Source organism: Typopeltis vanoorti, chromosome 12, assembly GCF_054136105.1.
Source record: "Typopeltis vanoorti isolate ZY-2024b chromosome 12, IOZ_Tvanoo_1.0, whole genome shotgun sequence".
Lineage (NCBI taxonomy): Eukaryota > Metazoa > Arthropoda > Arachnida > Uropygi > Thelyphonidae > Typopeltis > Typopeltis vanoorti.
In genome coordinates this window covers 113,271,851-113,285,580 of record NC_143560.1, presented here as the reverse complement: position 1 = coordinate 113,285,580, position 13,730 = coordinate 113,271,851, and the positions used below count along the sequence as shown (strand labels likewise).

General features: G+C 33.2%; 1 protein-coding gene across 1 annotated transcript in view; it reads left to right on the top strand.

Moving 5' to 3' along the window:
* Window positions 1-13,730, top strand: part of LOC150101143 (ubiquitin carboxyl-terminal hydrolase 24-like) — an 824,883-nt gene that overhangs the window by 604,644 nt on the left and 206,509 nt on the right. The window contains exon 42 of the mRNA XM_090401261.1: window positions 2,841-2,960. Coding sequence (XP_090257387.1) covers window positions 2,841-2,960 — 120 coding nt within the window. The remainder of the gene's footprint in view (window positions 1-2,840; window positions 2,961-13,730) is intronic.

The window sequence follows — 13,730 nt, the reverse complement described above, 5'->3', positions numbered from 1 at the left end:
TGGGCATACTGATTCAATCAGTGCTACAAACTCAGCCCCTTCGGATACTCCATACATTACTATAGTAAAACAATTCTCCACTCTTTGAGGTTATCCCATCAACACAATCACTCTTTACTCTCTCTCTCTCTCTCTGCTATAGTTCACTTCTCTCTTCGTTCTGACCATCCCCATTTCCCTGATCCCGACTCTGATTTTTCATTTATATTCTTATCATCCCCATCATTTCACACTGCATCACTTTGCTCTGCTATAATCATTCCTCACCTTTGTATCCATCCTCTTCCCGTTCTTCCACACATAGTAATTAATGATAGTAATTTCATTCTAACTTCCCTTTGAATTCATTCCATGCATTCACAAATTGAACACTCTCTCCACCTGACACAATTCAGCCATCTTGTCATTCAATATCATTGCTCTCCTTCTCAGTTTGCTACTATCATATCTGGGCAGCAAACTAATCACTTTCCCAATGACACTATTATTCTTCACTTTCTGCAACAACTTCTTCAATTCCCTTTCCACATTCTTTGTCTGTCTATTCAAGTTGTTTGTGTTAGCCACTCCCACTAATTCTGAAACCTGTTCTTTCCTTCTGTTGACATAGAATCATCTGATATTTGCTTTCTTGTACTGCTTGTGAAACATGTCTTCTACACTTTATTTTTTACCGCACCCTGTCATCTTTAGATACTTTAGAAGAATTTGTTAACTTTTTTTGCATAGTAGTAAATCTTGGATATGCTATTATTTATTTGAGATTACCAACTACAGTTGTTGAAAGTTTTTTTTTTTTTTCACTTGGTTATAAATTAAATTAACCACACACTACTGGCCAAGACGTCTATAGACATCAAGGTTATCATGGATGCAAAGTGCATATTAAAATTATAATACCATTGATATTACATTGAAATATATGATGGATACAAAGCATACGAGGATGCGCATTTTATCCATAATGGACCGGTAGGTGGTTAAAGATACCAAGAAATTATATTCTTGGTTTATCATTTATCCAAATCTAAGCAGTTTATGCATGATACATCATGCATAAACTGCTTAGATTTGGATAAATGATAAACCAAGTAATGCAGATGTCATATAATTCCCATATACAAGAATTGAAAAGGTATCACACCTTATTATTAAAATACTCTGGATCAGAGCGAGTTGTTGAAATTTTTTCACTTGATTATAAATTAAATTAAAGATGCCAAGAAATTATATTCTTGGTTTATCCTTTATACAAGTGTAAGCAAACAAACTTTGCGCATGAAATGTCTTCATGGCTCTTCCTATAATGCTTAGCATTATACATACCCAAAGGGTATGTGCTGTGCATTATGGGATATAAAGCAATTAATATTAAGTCATTAGCCTCTGTATACAAGTAGCTTAGTCATGAAGATATGTCATGTGCATACTTTGTTTGCTTACACTTGGATAAAGGATGAAACCAAGGATACAATCTCTTGGCATCTTTAATTTAACCAGTTACAGTCATTTTCTTGTAAAATATAGGATTTTTTTTTTTTTATTTGTAGGAATAAGCTGATTTTATTCATTATATCTTCTCTCCTTTCTGAAGACTGGAATGAAAATATCCCTATATTAGTGAAAAATATCCCCTCTCCCATGTATATGTAGGAGAGAGGGGATATTTATACTACATTATACTACACAGATGCAAGCAAAATAAAGAAGTTTTATTTTATCAGTAAATATAATACTGAGACAATCTCAGTCTATTTACTAGATTTAGTGACAATTAGAATAATTAGTGACAACTAATGAAAATGTCCCTGTATTTTTTTACATAGTAGTAAATCTTGGATATGCTATTATTTATTTGAGATTACCAACTACAGTTGTTGAAAGTTTTTTTTTTTCGCTTGGTTATAAATTAAATTAACCACGCTACTGGCCAAAGTGAAAAAACACCTCTCCTCCCACAGAACATTATAGTACATAGATGCAAACAAAACAAATGAGAAGTTTTATTGCAGTGATAAATACAGTTTCCTAACAACCTGTTTCAAATTTTCATTTGCAGAAAATATGTGTTCGCACATGTTCATAATGTAGTTATTTAGTGCAGAAACCAGTAGATTTATTTAATGCAGATAAAGCTTTATGTATAACTTAAAAGTAGATAGAACTACATTGAATATTTTCTATATCATTAAGACAGTTCTCACAATACTTTAGAAATAAATTGCTACCAAAAAAAATGAAACTGTAAGCCATTTTTATAGAAAATTTGTGTGTAGCAGTTATCAAAAATTAGAAAAAAAAATTACAACAGAATCCAACAGTAATTAACTAAAGCCTAAGAAAGATCATTGTGAACAACACATGATTTTAACAATTTTTTGTATGTATCCACTATACTTTGTTAAAATGTGTGTGTGTGTGTGTGTGTGTGAGAGAGAGAGAGAGAGAGAGAGAAATTACTGTATTATTATTATTATGAAAAAAGTATTATTATTATTGCATGGGCATCTCAATGATGCCCATGCAATAATAATGAGTCTTAGGACTCCATGGAGTCCTAAGACTCATCATGGAGATGCTTATGATGATGAGCCACTTATCCACAGTACACGCAGTGCATTGAATTAAGAATTAAATAGAAATGTAAAAAACTTGAATCAGCATATGATTCAAAACAAAATAATGTTCTAAAACAAAGAAGAAATTGGAATTAGATAATACCCCATAATTCTTTAATAAGAATATTATTAAATAAAATAAAATAATAATAATAAAATAAAAAAATAAAAATTCATGAATTAAAAATATTGTTTTAATATATTGTGTATTATTTTATATAGAGAAATACAGTAAAAAGAACATGCATTAAGAGCCTACCATCTGTTCTTGTGATACAATTGAAAAGATTTGACTATGACTGGGAAGCTAACAGAGCCATGAAATTTGATGATTATTTTAAGGTTAGTCATGAAATTAATTATTTACATTCTTAAAAAAGTATGCCAGTTAAGTTTTTTTTTATCTTCTTTCTATTTAGTGTTATTATAAGGCCTCCAGGAAGTTAAAGGACTAACTATACTTGTCAAAAAAGATATTGGAAATAGGATCAGAACAGGTGGATTCTGTGTAATTCAGAATTGAATATTTAAAAAATGGAAATATTTTCCAGCTCAGCAGAATTGTGAATTGGCTACATATTCACTGAGTAAAAAAATAAATAAATAAATAAAAATAAATCACCTTAAGCTTTTTTTTTTTTTTTTCTCCTCCTCTCTTCACAAAAATGAACAGTAGTCCCCAGTCATTCTAGAATTCTATTTTGCTGATGATTTGGTCCTATTCTCAGCTCACAACAACCTAGAAACAGCAGAAGGTTACTTAAACAAAGCCATTGAAAGTTTAGCTACATACTGTAAAAACCAAAAAATCAAAATTAATCCTACTAAATCAGAAATCTTGTTTTTACTTTTAATAACCACCTCAGAAAGTGGAGACCAAACATTAAGCTAAACAGTCAACTTATTACATTTAATGAAAATCCCAAATACCTTGCAGTTACTCTGAATCCATCGCTAAGCTTCAATAAACATATCAACAATGTTGCAGTCAGAGCAAAAAGAAGACTAAATATATGAAAAGTATCTCAGGTAAAGAGTGGGGAGCCGATGTTAAAATGTCACATATACCTCTATTATCTGTCCCATAATGGAATATGCTTTGCCTATCTGGATGCAAACATCACAAACCAGTTTAGATAAGCTTATAAAAATTCAGGAAAATGCAGCTAAAATCATATGTGGACTAAGGAATACAACTCCTGGAAAAATAGCAAAATTCAAATCCAACCTTGTTCCTTTAAAAATTAGGTGGCAAGAAAATCTTACCAAATTTGTAGAAAAAAGAGCCATCCTTGCACATCATAGAACAAGTGAACTTTTTAAAAACTGGAAACCAACAAACAGAATAAAGAAAAAATCAACAATGAATGAAATCATAGAAAATGAAATTCCTTTGGATTGTCCAAATAAAATAGCCGACTACCCAGCATTTCCTCCAAATCAAGATAGGAAAAATATAGTTATCAACTCTGAAATAGGGAAACATGAAAAAAAAAAAAAAAAGCCTAGAAAACCCTGAAATCTTGAGATCATTAGCCCTTTCAAAAATAATGGAATATGGACCTGAGGAAATGCTGGGTAGCTCAATAAAGATTTACACAAATGGCTCCAAAAATCCAAATGGCAATTCTGGGAGTGGCGTACTCATCTATGGCTCTCATAATATAGAACTAAAAACAACTAACAGTATTGGATGCAACTCATACTATGCAGAATTAATAGCCATTAATGCAGCACTGCAATATTTGGACAAACAAAACCCATAGGAGTTTATATTTTTCACAGATTCCTTAACAGCCCTTCAAGCTATTAAGAACTACTACACTAGCCATCAAGAAATACTTAGAGACATAGCAAAAAACATAAACTTTCAATGGATCCCATCCCATGTGGGATTAAAGGGAAACAAAACTGCAGATGAAGTAGCAAAAATGGCCGCAACATCAAGTGATACCACAGATTTTGATCTTTTTAAAACCACCCAAAAAGAAAACATAAAAAGAACAATTCTTCAGGACATGACTCACCACTGGTACTCAGCAGAAAATCCAGGTGCTACCATCAACTCCAAGTTTAATCGCAGTGCCACTACCATGATCTCTCATCTCAAGACCGGCCACATAAGACCAATCAAGTTTAGCAATGGCATAAAAGTCTTCCCCACCTGCAAAATCTGTAACATCGAGGAAGCATCACCAATACATTTACTAAACTGTATGAATATTTCCAAATGTGAACTCTATAACAACCCAGAAAAGGTGCTGTATAAAATACATGAACTTGACCTCTGTGATCTGGTGTAATAATACCATGGGATAATTAAAAAAAATAAATTAAATTAAATTAAAATAAAAAAATTCTCTGGTATCCATTCTCCATTACCATGACCTTCTATTGATCACCTAGTTCTATATAATTTTTCGGTTTATTGTTACTCTAAATTTATTCAATGATATCTCTAAATGACATATAGGCTTCTGTGTCTCAATTAGTGAGATTCTTTTATTTTATTTTATTTTTTTTTTATACTTTAATGCTTCTGTAGCATGTAAACATACCTTATGTTTGACTTCTGAAAATTTTGGAAACTGTGCCGGTATCAGAGGAAAATACAACGTTTTTTGTTTAGTTTTTCTGGATGGTGATATTTGGGTTGAATGCTATCATGACCCATTCCTTTCCTTGATCACAATTGTCTAAATATAACATTCTGTGTGGAGTTTCTGTTATGGAGACCACATTTTAAGCTAAATAATGAGTTTAATAAAAATAAACAATTATAACCCTACACAGGGTACTAGCAAAAAAGTTATACACAACAGACTAGAAACAATTAATCACACATATTAGATGTTATCATAACTTCACAATTGGTACATACAAATAAGTAACCAGAATAAAAATTAAATCATTACTGTATGCATGTTGGAACACTGTAGTTGTTACATTCTGTGGCATCGCTTATGTCATATCCTTGGTCCGTGAAGTTAAATTTTTAATGAGAGCAGACCAAACTTGGCATAAGATTAAGCCTTGATTTTTTTTTGCATTGTGTGGAGATCATTAGCATTTGCGAGGCTTCCTTGAAATTTCTTGTAAAACAGTTACGATCAATATAAGACATTTTTGTTTGTTGCCAAGCTACTTGATGGCCTGTGTTAGTTGAGTGGGATGCCAAGCCCGATTTATGCTGTCTTCGTTTTTCAACATCTTTTACATGTTCAAACAGGCAGATGTTCCCTGACCTTCTTGTCTGACCTACATAACAAATACCACAAGAGAAATGAATCTCATAAACTCCTGGTTTCTTCATGGGATGATGTGGAGGTTTTAGTGGATGTAAGAATCTGGAGATTTTATGCAAAGGTGAAACACCACTTTGATGTTGCACTTCCAGAACAAAGTAGCCACTTTGTCTGTAACATTTTTGATGTAAGATAATGTGATTTCATTCTTAAAATTGTATTTAAGTAAAGGAGCAGCATGAGGTGTATTAAGAATTTTGTGGATCGTTTTGGGTTCATAAGCATTGAGTGAGAGATGCTTTCTCAGGTAGTGCAATTCATTCATTTTAATTGATGTGCTAGATATAGTGTATGCTCTATCTTGTAATGTTTTAACCATGCCTATGTTTTGTAATGAATGATGGTGTGAAGCAGCATTAAAAATTTTCCCATTTTTAAGGATAATTTTTTTCCTTCATTTATTTTAAGAAGGATATTGAGGAGTGGTGATTTTTTGTGATTTTCCAGTGCAAAAGTGAATTCTATATTTGGATGCAAGCTGTTCAGATAATCTTTGAAATTAATTAAGTCATCCATTGTTCCTGACCAAATAATGAAAATATCATCAGTATAACATAACCAAATTTTTGGCTACATTACATCTAGAAAAATTACACATTAAGCATAAGAACTTCAACATCTATTTAACATTTCTTGTTTGATGTAGAGACAATGATATTATACCTAAATTCATGAGAATCAAACATACATTGCATTCATCCAAAACATAAGAAAACAGAACTTGCTGTCTTAAGAGAATGGATCTCAGCCTCTAGATTAGTGCTTTCAAAGCTAGATCATGATACGTTCACCGTACATAGTGAATTAGCTATGTTGTTACTGGCTGACTTATGCGATATTATTGACAGACTTATATCCACCAAAGCCACAGCAGTTTCTAAAAAAAATATAATTTGATTAAAAAAAAAAAAATAGAAGTTGCTTCAGCAAGAACAAGGAAAGAATTAGGAACATTCAAAAGTTGTCATCAGTCTTTCTTCCAAAGTCTTATCTAGCGCTGAAAAAATCTCAGTGAGAGGTTTTAATTTTGTGTTATCCCCACAGAACATTTCAAAAGTAGACATTATATTGCATTGAAAAGAGAATATGCAATCTTCCAAGACACACTGCAGACTCCATCCTTTTACAAACTTCATTCTTATTACTAAAAACTAAATTACCACTCAGAAACATCCCAAAATTGTCGTTAATAGCTCTGAAAGAATTACGATGAGATAAAAACAATTAATAATAGTTAAAAGTAATAGTTAAGGCAAAGAAAGGTAATGCAACAGTGGATATGTAAGAAAAATTAACAGCCCATTAGAAGATTCCAACACCTATTTATCCTTAGACCGGGATCTCAGATAACACACACACACATAATCAAACTAATAACTTGATTAAAAAGTTACCTAATTGGGTAGAAGAATTTGAAAAATCTTTATCATCAAAACATATATTAGTCCCAAGAATTTATGGCACACCAAAAATACACAAAAAAAAGATATTCCATTAGGCAATTATAGACAGAAGAAATTTTCCAACCTCAAACCTAGCAAAATATCTGTTAAACTTGGTATCACCACACAGGATAAACAGAATCATTTGTGAAAAATAGCTTACCTTTTATAAAAAGATATACATATAAAATCTTTAGACATCTTAGTAAGTTTAGATGTAGTCAGTCTTTTCACCAATGTACCCAGGGATGACACAGTGGATCTACTTGTAAACCTTTTCCTGCCAGACACAGTAAGACTATTCAAACAGAGTGTGTGTGTGTGTGTGTGTGTGTGTGTGTGTGTGTGTGTGTGTGTGTGTGTGTGTGTGTGTGTGTGTGTGTGGAAAACACTTTTGGGAACAAAAAGAAGGACTTGCCATAGAGTTTCCCCCCTTTCTCCAGGCTTAGTCAACCTGTTTATGGAAAATTTTGAAATGAATACAATCAAACACTTTCAGAATTATTATTATTATTGCACGACACCTCCAAGGAGTCCAAAGACTCATCGAGGGAGGGCACCTACTCTACAACTCTCTGTCTCCACCACTCAGTCCACCAACTACATCGAACTGCAACTACGCCAATATTATCATTTACATCAATGCCATCTACTGCCCACAATGCCTACTAATATTTTCACAGACAATCACAAACATGCATGCCAACGACAGGATTCGAATCCACAGCCTTTTGGCTGGAAAGTGGATATGCTAACCACTCAGTCAACCAGGCCAGCATTTTTACCGGAAAAATTACCATTTCTCAATATCTTTGTCGAAATAAATGAAGAAGAAAAAATATTATCCTTTTTGGTATACAGAAAACCTGCTATAATGGGAAGATTTTTAATGCTGCCTTCACACTATCATCCATTACAAAAGATAGGCATGATTAAAATTATGAGATACATCATACATTATATCCAGCTCAATTAGAAGAACTGAAGAACAGCACTCTGAGACAGAATGTCACACTCAATAGTTATGAACTCAAGACGATCCACAAAATCCTTAACACACCTCCTGCGTCTACTTTGCTTAGAGATAAAGTGGCTACTTTGCTCTGTGAGTACAGCATCCAAGTGGCTTTTTTACCTTTGTATAAAATCTCCAGATTCTTACATCCACCAAAACCTTTACATCATCCCGTGAAAAAAACAGGAGTTTATTAGATTCATTGTTCTTGTAGTATTTGTTATGTAGGCCAGACAGAAAGGTTGGAGTAGATCTGCATGTCTGAACACATTAAAGATGTTGAAAAAAAAACAAGCATAAATCAGGCTCTTGGCATCCCACACAACTACCACAGGCCTTTAAGTAGCTTAACAAGAAACAAAAATGCCTTGTATCGATCATAATTGTTTTACAAGTAATTTCAAGGAAGCCTTGCAAATGTTAACAATCTTCACACAGTGTAACATAAATCAAGGCTTAATCTTATACCAGGTTTGGTCTGCTTTCATTAAAAATCTAACTTCCACAGACCCAGGATATGACATGTGCGATGCCACAATGTACAACTAGCAGTGTTCCAACATGCATACAGTAATGCATTTAACATTTTCATTCTGGTTACTTATTCTAGTACCAGTTGTGAAGTTATGATAACATCTAATATGTGTAATTAATTGTTTCTAGTCTTTTGTTATGTATAACTTTTTTGCTAGTACTCCTGATAATGCAAGTCTGATGACTTGCGAAGCTTGTAGGATTATAATTGTTTATTTTTTTTTAAACTCCTTGTTTACCTTAAAATGTAGTCTCAGTACCAAAAGTTCCCCACAGAGCTGCTTAGAGCCACAGAAACTTATGTTTTCTTGACATTCTATATTTATTATTTAGTAGGATCTCACCTGATTTGGTCTTCTTTGTTTCAGAAACACCAAGTATGCCCACATGCTACTTTTCTAGTTCTTCTGCCACTTCAGTATTCTTTCCATTGATATTCCTTATCTTGATGGTATCCATCTTCATTTTTTTTGTTTATGTTTGTTTCAGTAGGTGACTTTTCACTGTTCATCCTGATTCCCTGATTAAAACAGTGGGAACTTATTTAAACATGCAATTCTCCATTCAGCATGAAATTTCATCATGTTTTTCTAGCATGTTGTTTGTTTGTGGTTTAAGCCAATACATAAAAAATAGTTTAATTGGCTAGGTACCAAATTGCTAGTCCATTCTCATTCATTCAGCATCTAGTGAACACCTACACTTACTGTGGTACATGTGAAGGTGAGGATAGTATTATTCCAAATCCCTGATCAGTTTTCTGCATTACTTAAAGGTTGAATGGAGGTCTCCTTCCAGTTTTTGACCTTGACCTTGAGCAACTGTTTAACAGCATCAGTGTAAATGTATATTCCGAAGTCAAAATGCTGAATGAATGCTAGAAGAAGAAGATACTATGGCTACAATTCAAGATGAATAATGATAATAATTATATGCATGAAGAGTATAAAGAACAGACCAGAAAGGTAAGGACAGCAAAAGTGTGATATGAGCAGAAATTAGTAAATCAGGAGAAGAAAATCCTAGTGTTCTTTCAGTATGATGCTAATGGATAAAAATGGTACATGGTAATTCTGAATAAGATATCATAGAACATCTGTATTCACATATAAATGTTACATCATTATTTGAATTCAGATTCTACAGTATAATCAAGTTATTCAGTGAGCAATTCATCATGGTCAGAAGTGCATCATAAGCAATGCATCATCTTCATAAATGTAGCATTTTGCAAAGCTTGCAAATAGGTTAAAATATCCTGAAAGAGGACAGTCAGTATCGGTGCCTTTGGGGTCTGTTTTGGGACCCCAAAACAGACCCCAAAGGCACCGATACTGTTTAACTTTTGTATTAATGATGTTGGGACAGGTTGGAGATATGTAGCTGTTTGTAGATTACAAAAGTAGAGGAGAACAGTGAAGTGTGTTAAGCAGATGGTGTAGTCCTATAGGGGGATCTGAATAGATATGTGTTGTGTGGCTCTGCCAGTTCAGTGTGGCAAGGTGTCAAGTTTGAAATTGGTAGGTAAGAATAGAATGCAAACAATAAATTTGATGGGGAAGTTTTGTAGGTAGAGGAGATGAGAGATTTAGGAGTAGTGGGGGACAGGAGCCTGAATTTTAGGGGATTAGCTTGCTAAATTGTGAAATTATCATATTTGATTATGGCAGTGATGAGGAGGTCCTTAACATGCAGAAGTAATGATTTATTTAGTGTTCAGCACATGCAAGATAATACAGAAACATATAAAAAGCATTCATAAAAAACATAATGAACATGAATATAATTATAAAAACGATAATTGCATGTCTAAGTTTATGATCCATGCTAGTGTTGATGGTGCAGCTTGGTGAAAATCAGACCAATCACTTTGATAAGCATGCAGTCTACATTCAGTGGTGATGTGCTGTAAATCCTCTGAAGCCACATGGGTTTCCTGGAGAAGCAGTACATCAATGCCGATGTCAGAAAAAAAAAATCTGGAAAGGTAGTTGGACTTCACCATGCTAATATCCTCAATATTTTATTGGCAAATTTGAATAGAATGTGCAAGCTTTTTAATCAGGTGGTTTTCAAAAGTATGATATTGTTTAAATCTCTTGATACTGATGATCATATCCAGGAAAGACTGACAACCTGTTTTTGCTCTAGCTCCCTTAGCATTATCCAGGGTGCACCACTAAGAGATGAGCCAAAATTGTGACCCTGGAAGTAATCTGACAAAGTATAATCTGACTTGTTTCTCTGGTAAACACTGCTTGGTTATACTGTGATATCCAGACACATCACGCTGCAACCAAGAAGACGAATCTGAGAAACGTGAATCTTTTCTACTCTAATTATCACTACAGTAGAAAATATTTACATCTCATTTATTGTTTAATTCAATCAAGATCAACACATTATTACTATATGTCATGTCTGAGAAAAAGAAACATACATTTCACATCAATTTTTATGTATAAAAGATGAAATAATATTTGATGGTAACACAGTGAATCTTGTGAGGAGTAGGTATGATTTTTTTTTTTTTTTTTTGTCTTTACATTCAGATTGATCAAAGAAAACACATCCTTTGACAGATGATATAGAATTGAGATGTAATTGATTGCCTTTCCTTCTTCTTATCAAAGATTAGGCATTTGTCTGCTCTGACTTCACTGATCTTTCCATCTTGTAATCATCCCCCCCCCACCTCTCTTTTTTTTTACTTCTTTTGGTAGCCAGTATCTTTTGCATCCTATATAAATGCAAATTCATGTCTCTCTCTATTTCTTTTCATTTAAACTATTAACACCTACTGCTCTTGTAATGTCTTTGCTTATTATGTGATCTAATCTTATGCATCCTTTAATTGTTCTTAAAATTCTCATTCTTTCTTTTTAACAGTCTTTTTTTGCACCATATTGCAGAGTGGGAGTGGGCATTGTTTTATAAAACTTTAGTTGGATTTCTCATCGTGTTCAGTTTCTTCATTACCCTTTTAAATATCCAGCAGATTTTCTGAAATTTATTTACTTTTTCATCTCTAACTCTGTTTTTAGCTCTTGTTTTTTTATCATCATCATCAAATTCCTGATATGTACCCTCAGGGACAAGATAATTATGAGAGTACTACATGAAAAATTTACACCATTACTAACTTCCAATCAACAATTTTCCTCCGAATTAATCTGTTACCTGTGAAGATTCCAATATTATCAGGTCTTCCTCTGGGTCTTTTCCCTGCCAACCTGGCAAAGAACACTTGTTTTCCTAATCTTTCCTCTCCCATTCTGTTTAAGTGACCCTACCATCTGAGATTAGTTTTACTAACACATTCCTGAATGCTAACAATGGCAAGTTCTTTCCTAATATCCTCATTTGTAACGTGATACTGCCTTTGATGCCATCTGTTCACTGCACTAATCTTTATCAGAGCTCTCATATTAAAGTTTTGACTAATTTCTTTCATACTCCATATAAATTTATTCAGCTGACTTCCTACCATATCACCATTACTAATTCTGTTGTCTATTTCCGTATTTAATTTACCATCTTCACTAAAAATTGTGCCTAAATAGCTGAAATGTTTTATTTGTTCTATAGGTTCACCATTCTGGATACAGTTAATGTTTTCAATGTTTCTGCCGATTTTTATTGCTGATTTTCATACCAAATTTATTACAATAGTTATTCGATTTAGTCAGGTAATCTTGCAGACTTGTACTGGATTTATTCAGAAGTATAATGTCATCTGCATAAAGTGGAGCTAAGATTAACATCACCAATTTTGATATTAGATTTAATACCACTTTCCTTCATAATATGATCCATACAGATAATGAATAATTTCTTCATTCCCTGTAACTGTATGGACAGTACCTAGGTCACAAGCAAACAATTTGGTGCCAGCACATCACACCTGAATTTGTAATATAGAAATATGATCAAATATGATTTTTTTTTTTTACACAAAAGGTTGTTAACTTATGAAGGGAGTTATGGACTTCTTTATCATTTTTTAATTTTACTCTTTTATTTTTTTCATAATTGTGTCACTTATTTGGTTATTTTATTTTCGATGATTGTTTTGATAAAATATGATCTTTGTCTTTAAATGCCATGATTTTTGTGTTCTTTAGTGAAATTTTTAGATTGTATCAACAGATTGCAGCATGGTGGCTGCTCTTCTACTTACAACACCAGACATAGGTCACAAGCAGATGATCATCACACCTGAATGGTATGACATAGGAGGAAGCAGCTGCTGCATAGTCTCTGTGGCTGCTTTAATGATTCCAATTATAGTGGCCTCATCAAGGAGATCACACTATAATAGTACGAAAACAGCTCCAGCTAACACTGCATTTCAACACAAGGCATGAACAGTATTACTGCAGTGGCTAGATTGGTCTTACAGCTTATTAATTTAAATTTGTTCTGTTTATTTAGAGTCTTGTACATTATACTACATTCCACAAGCCATGGCCTTGTGGAATTTCATATAGCGTACAACACTCTGTAACTGCATTAACTAGCATTGGTATTTGGATTTCAAGATGCCAGAATCAGCTGCTGCAAAAGTGGATAGCAAGTACTAAGATACTGTGATTAAGATACTATCTTAATCATCATGATTTTTTTCCTCAATAATATAACAGAATCTGTAGGCGCAACAGATAGGGTGATAGTAATGCAATCAAAGTATATGATAAGAGAGAGAGAGAAAGATTTTATCATTAAAAGTAGTTCTCTGATTGGAACTTTATAACAAGTGTTTGTAGTTTGATGAAAATTAACACTTGAGCTCTGCAGCAAAAGAGTTTTGCCACTT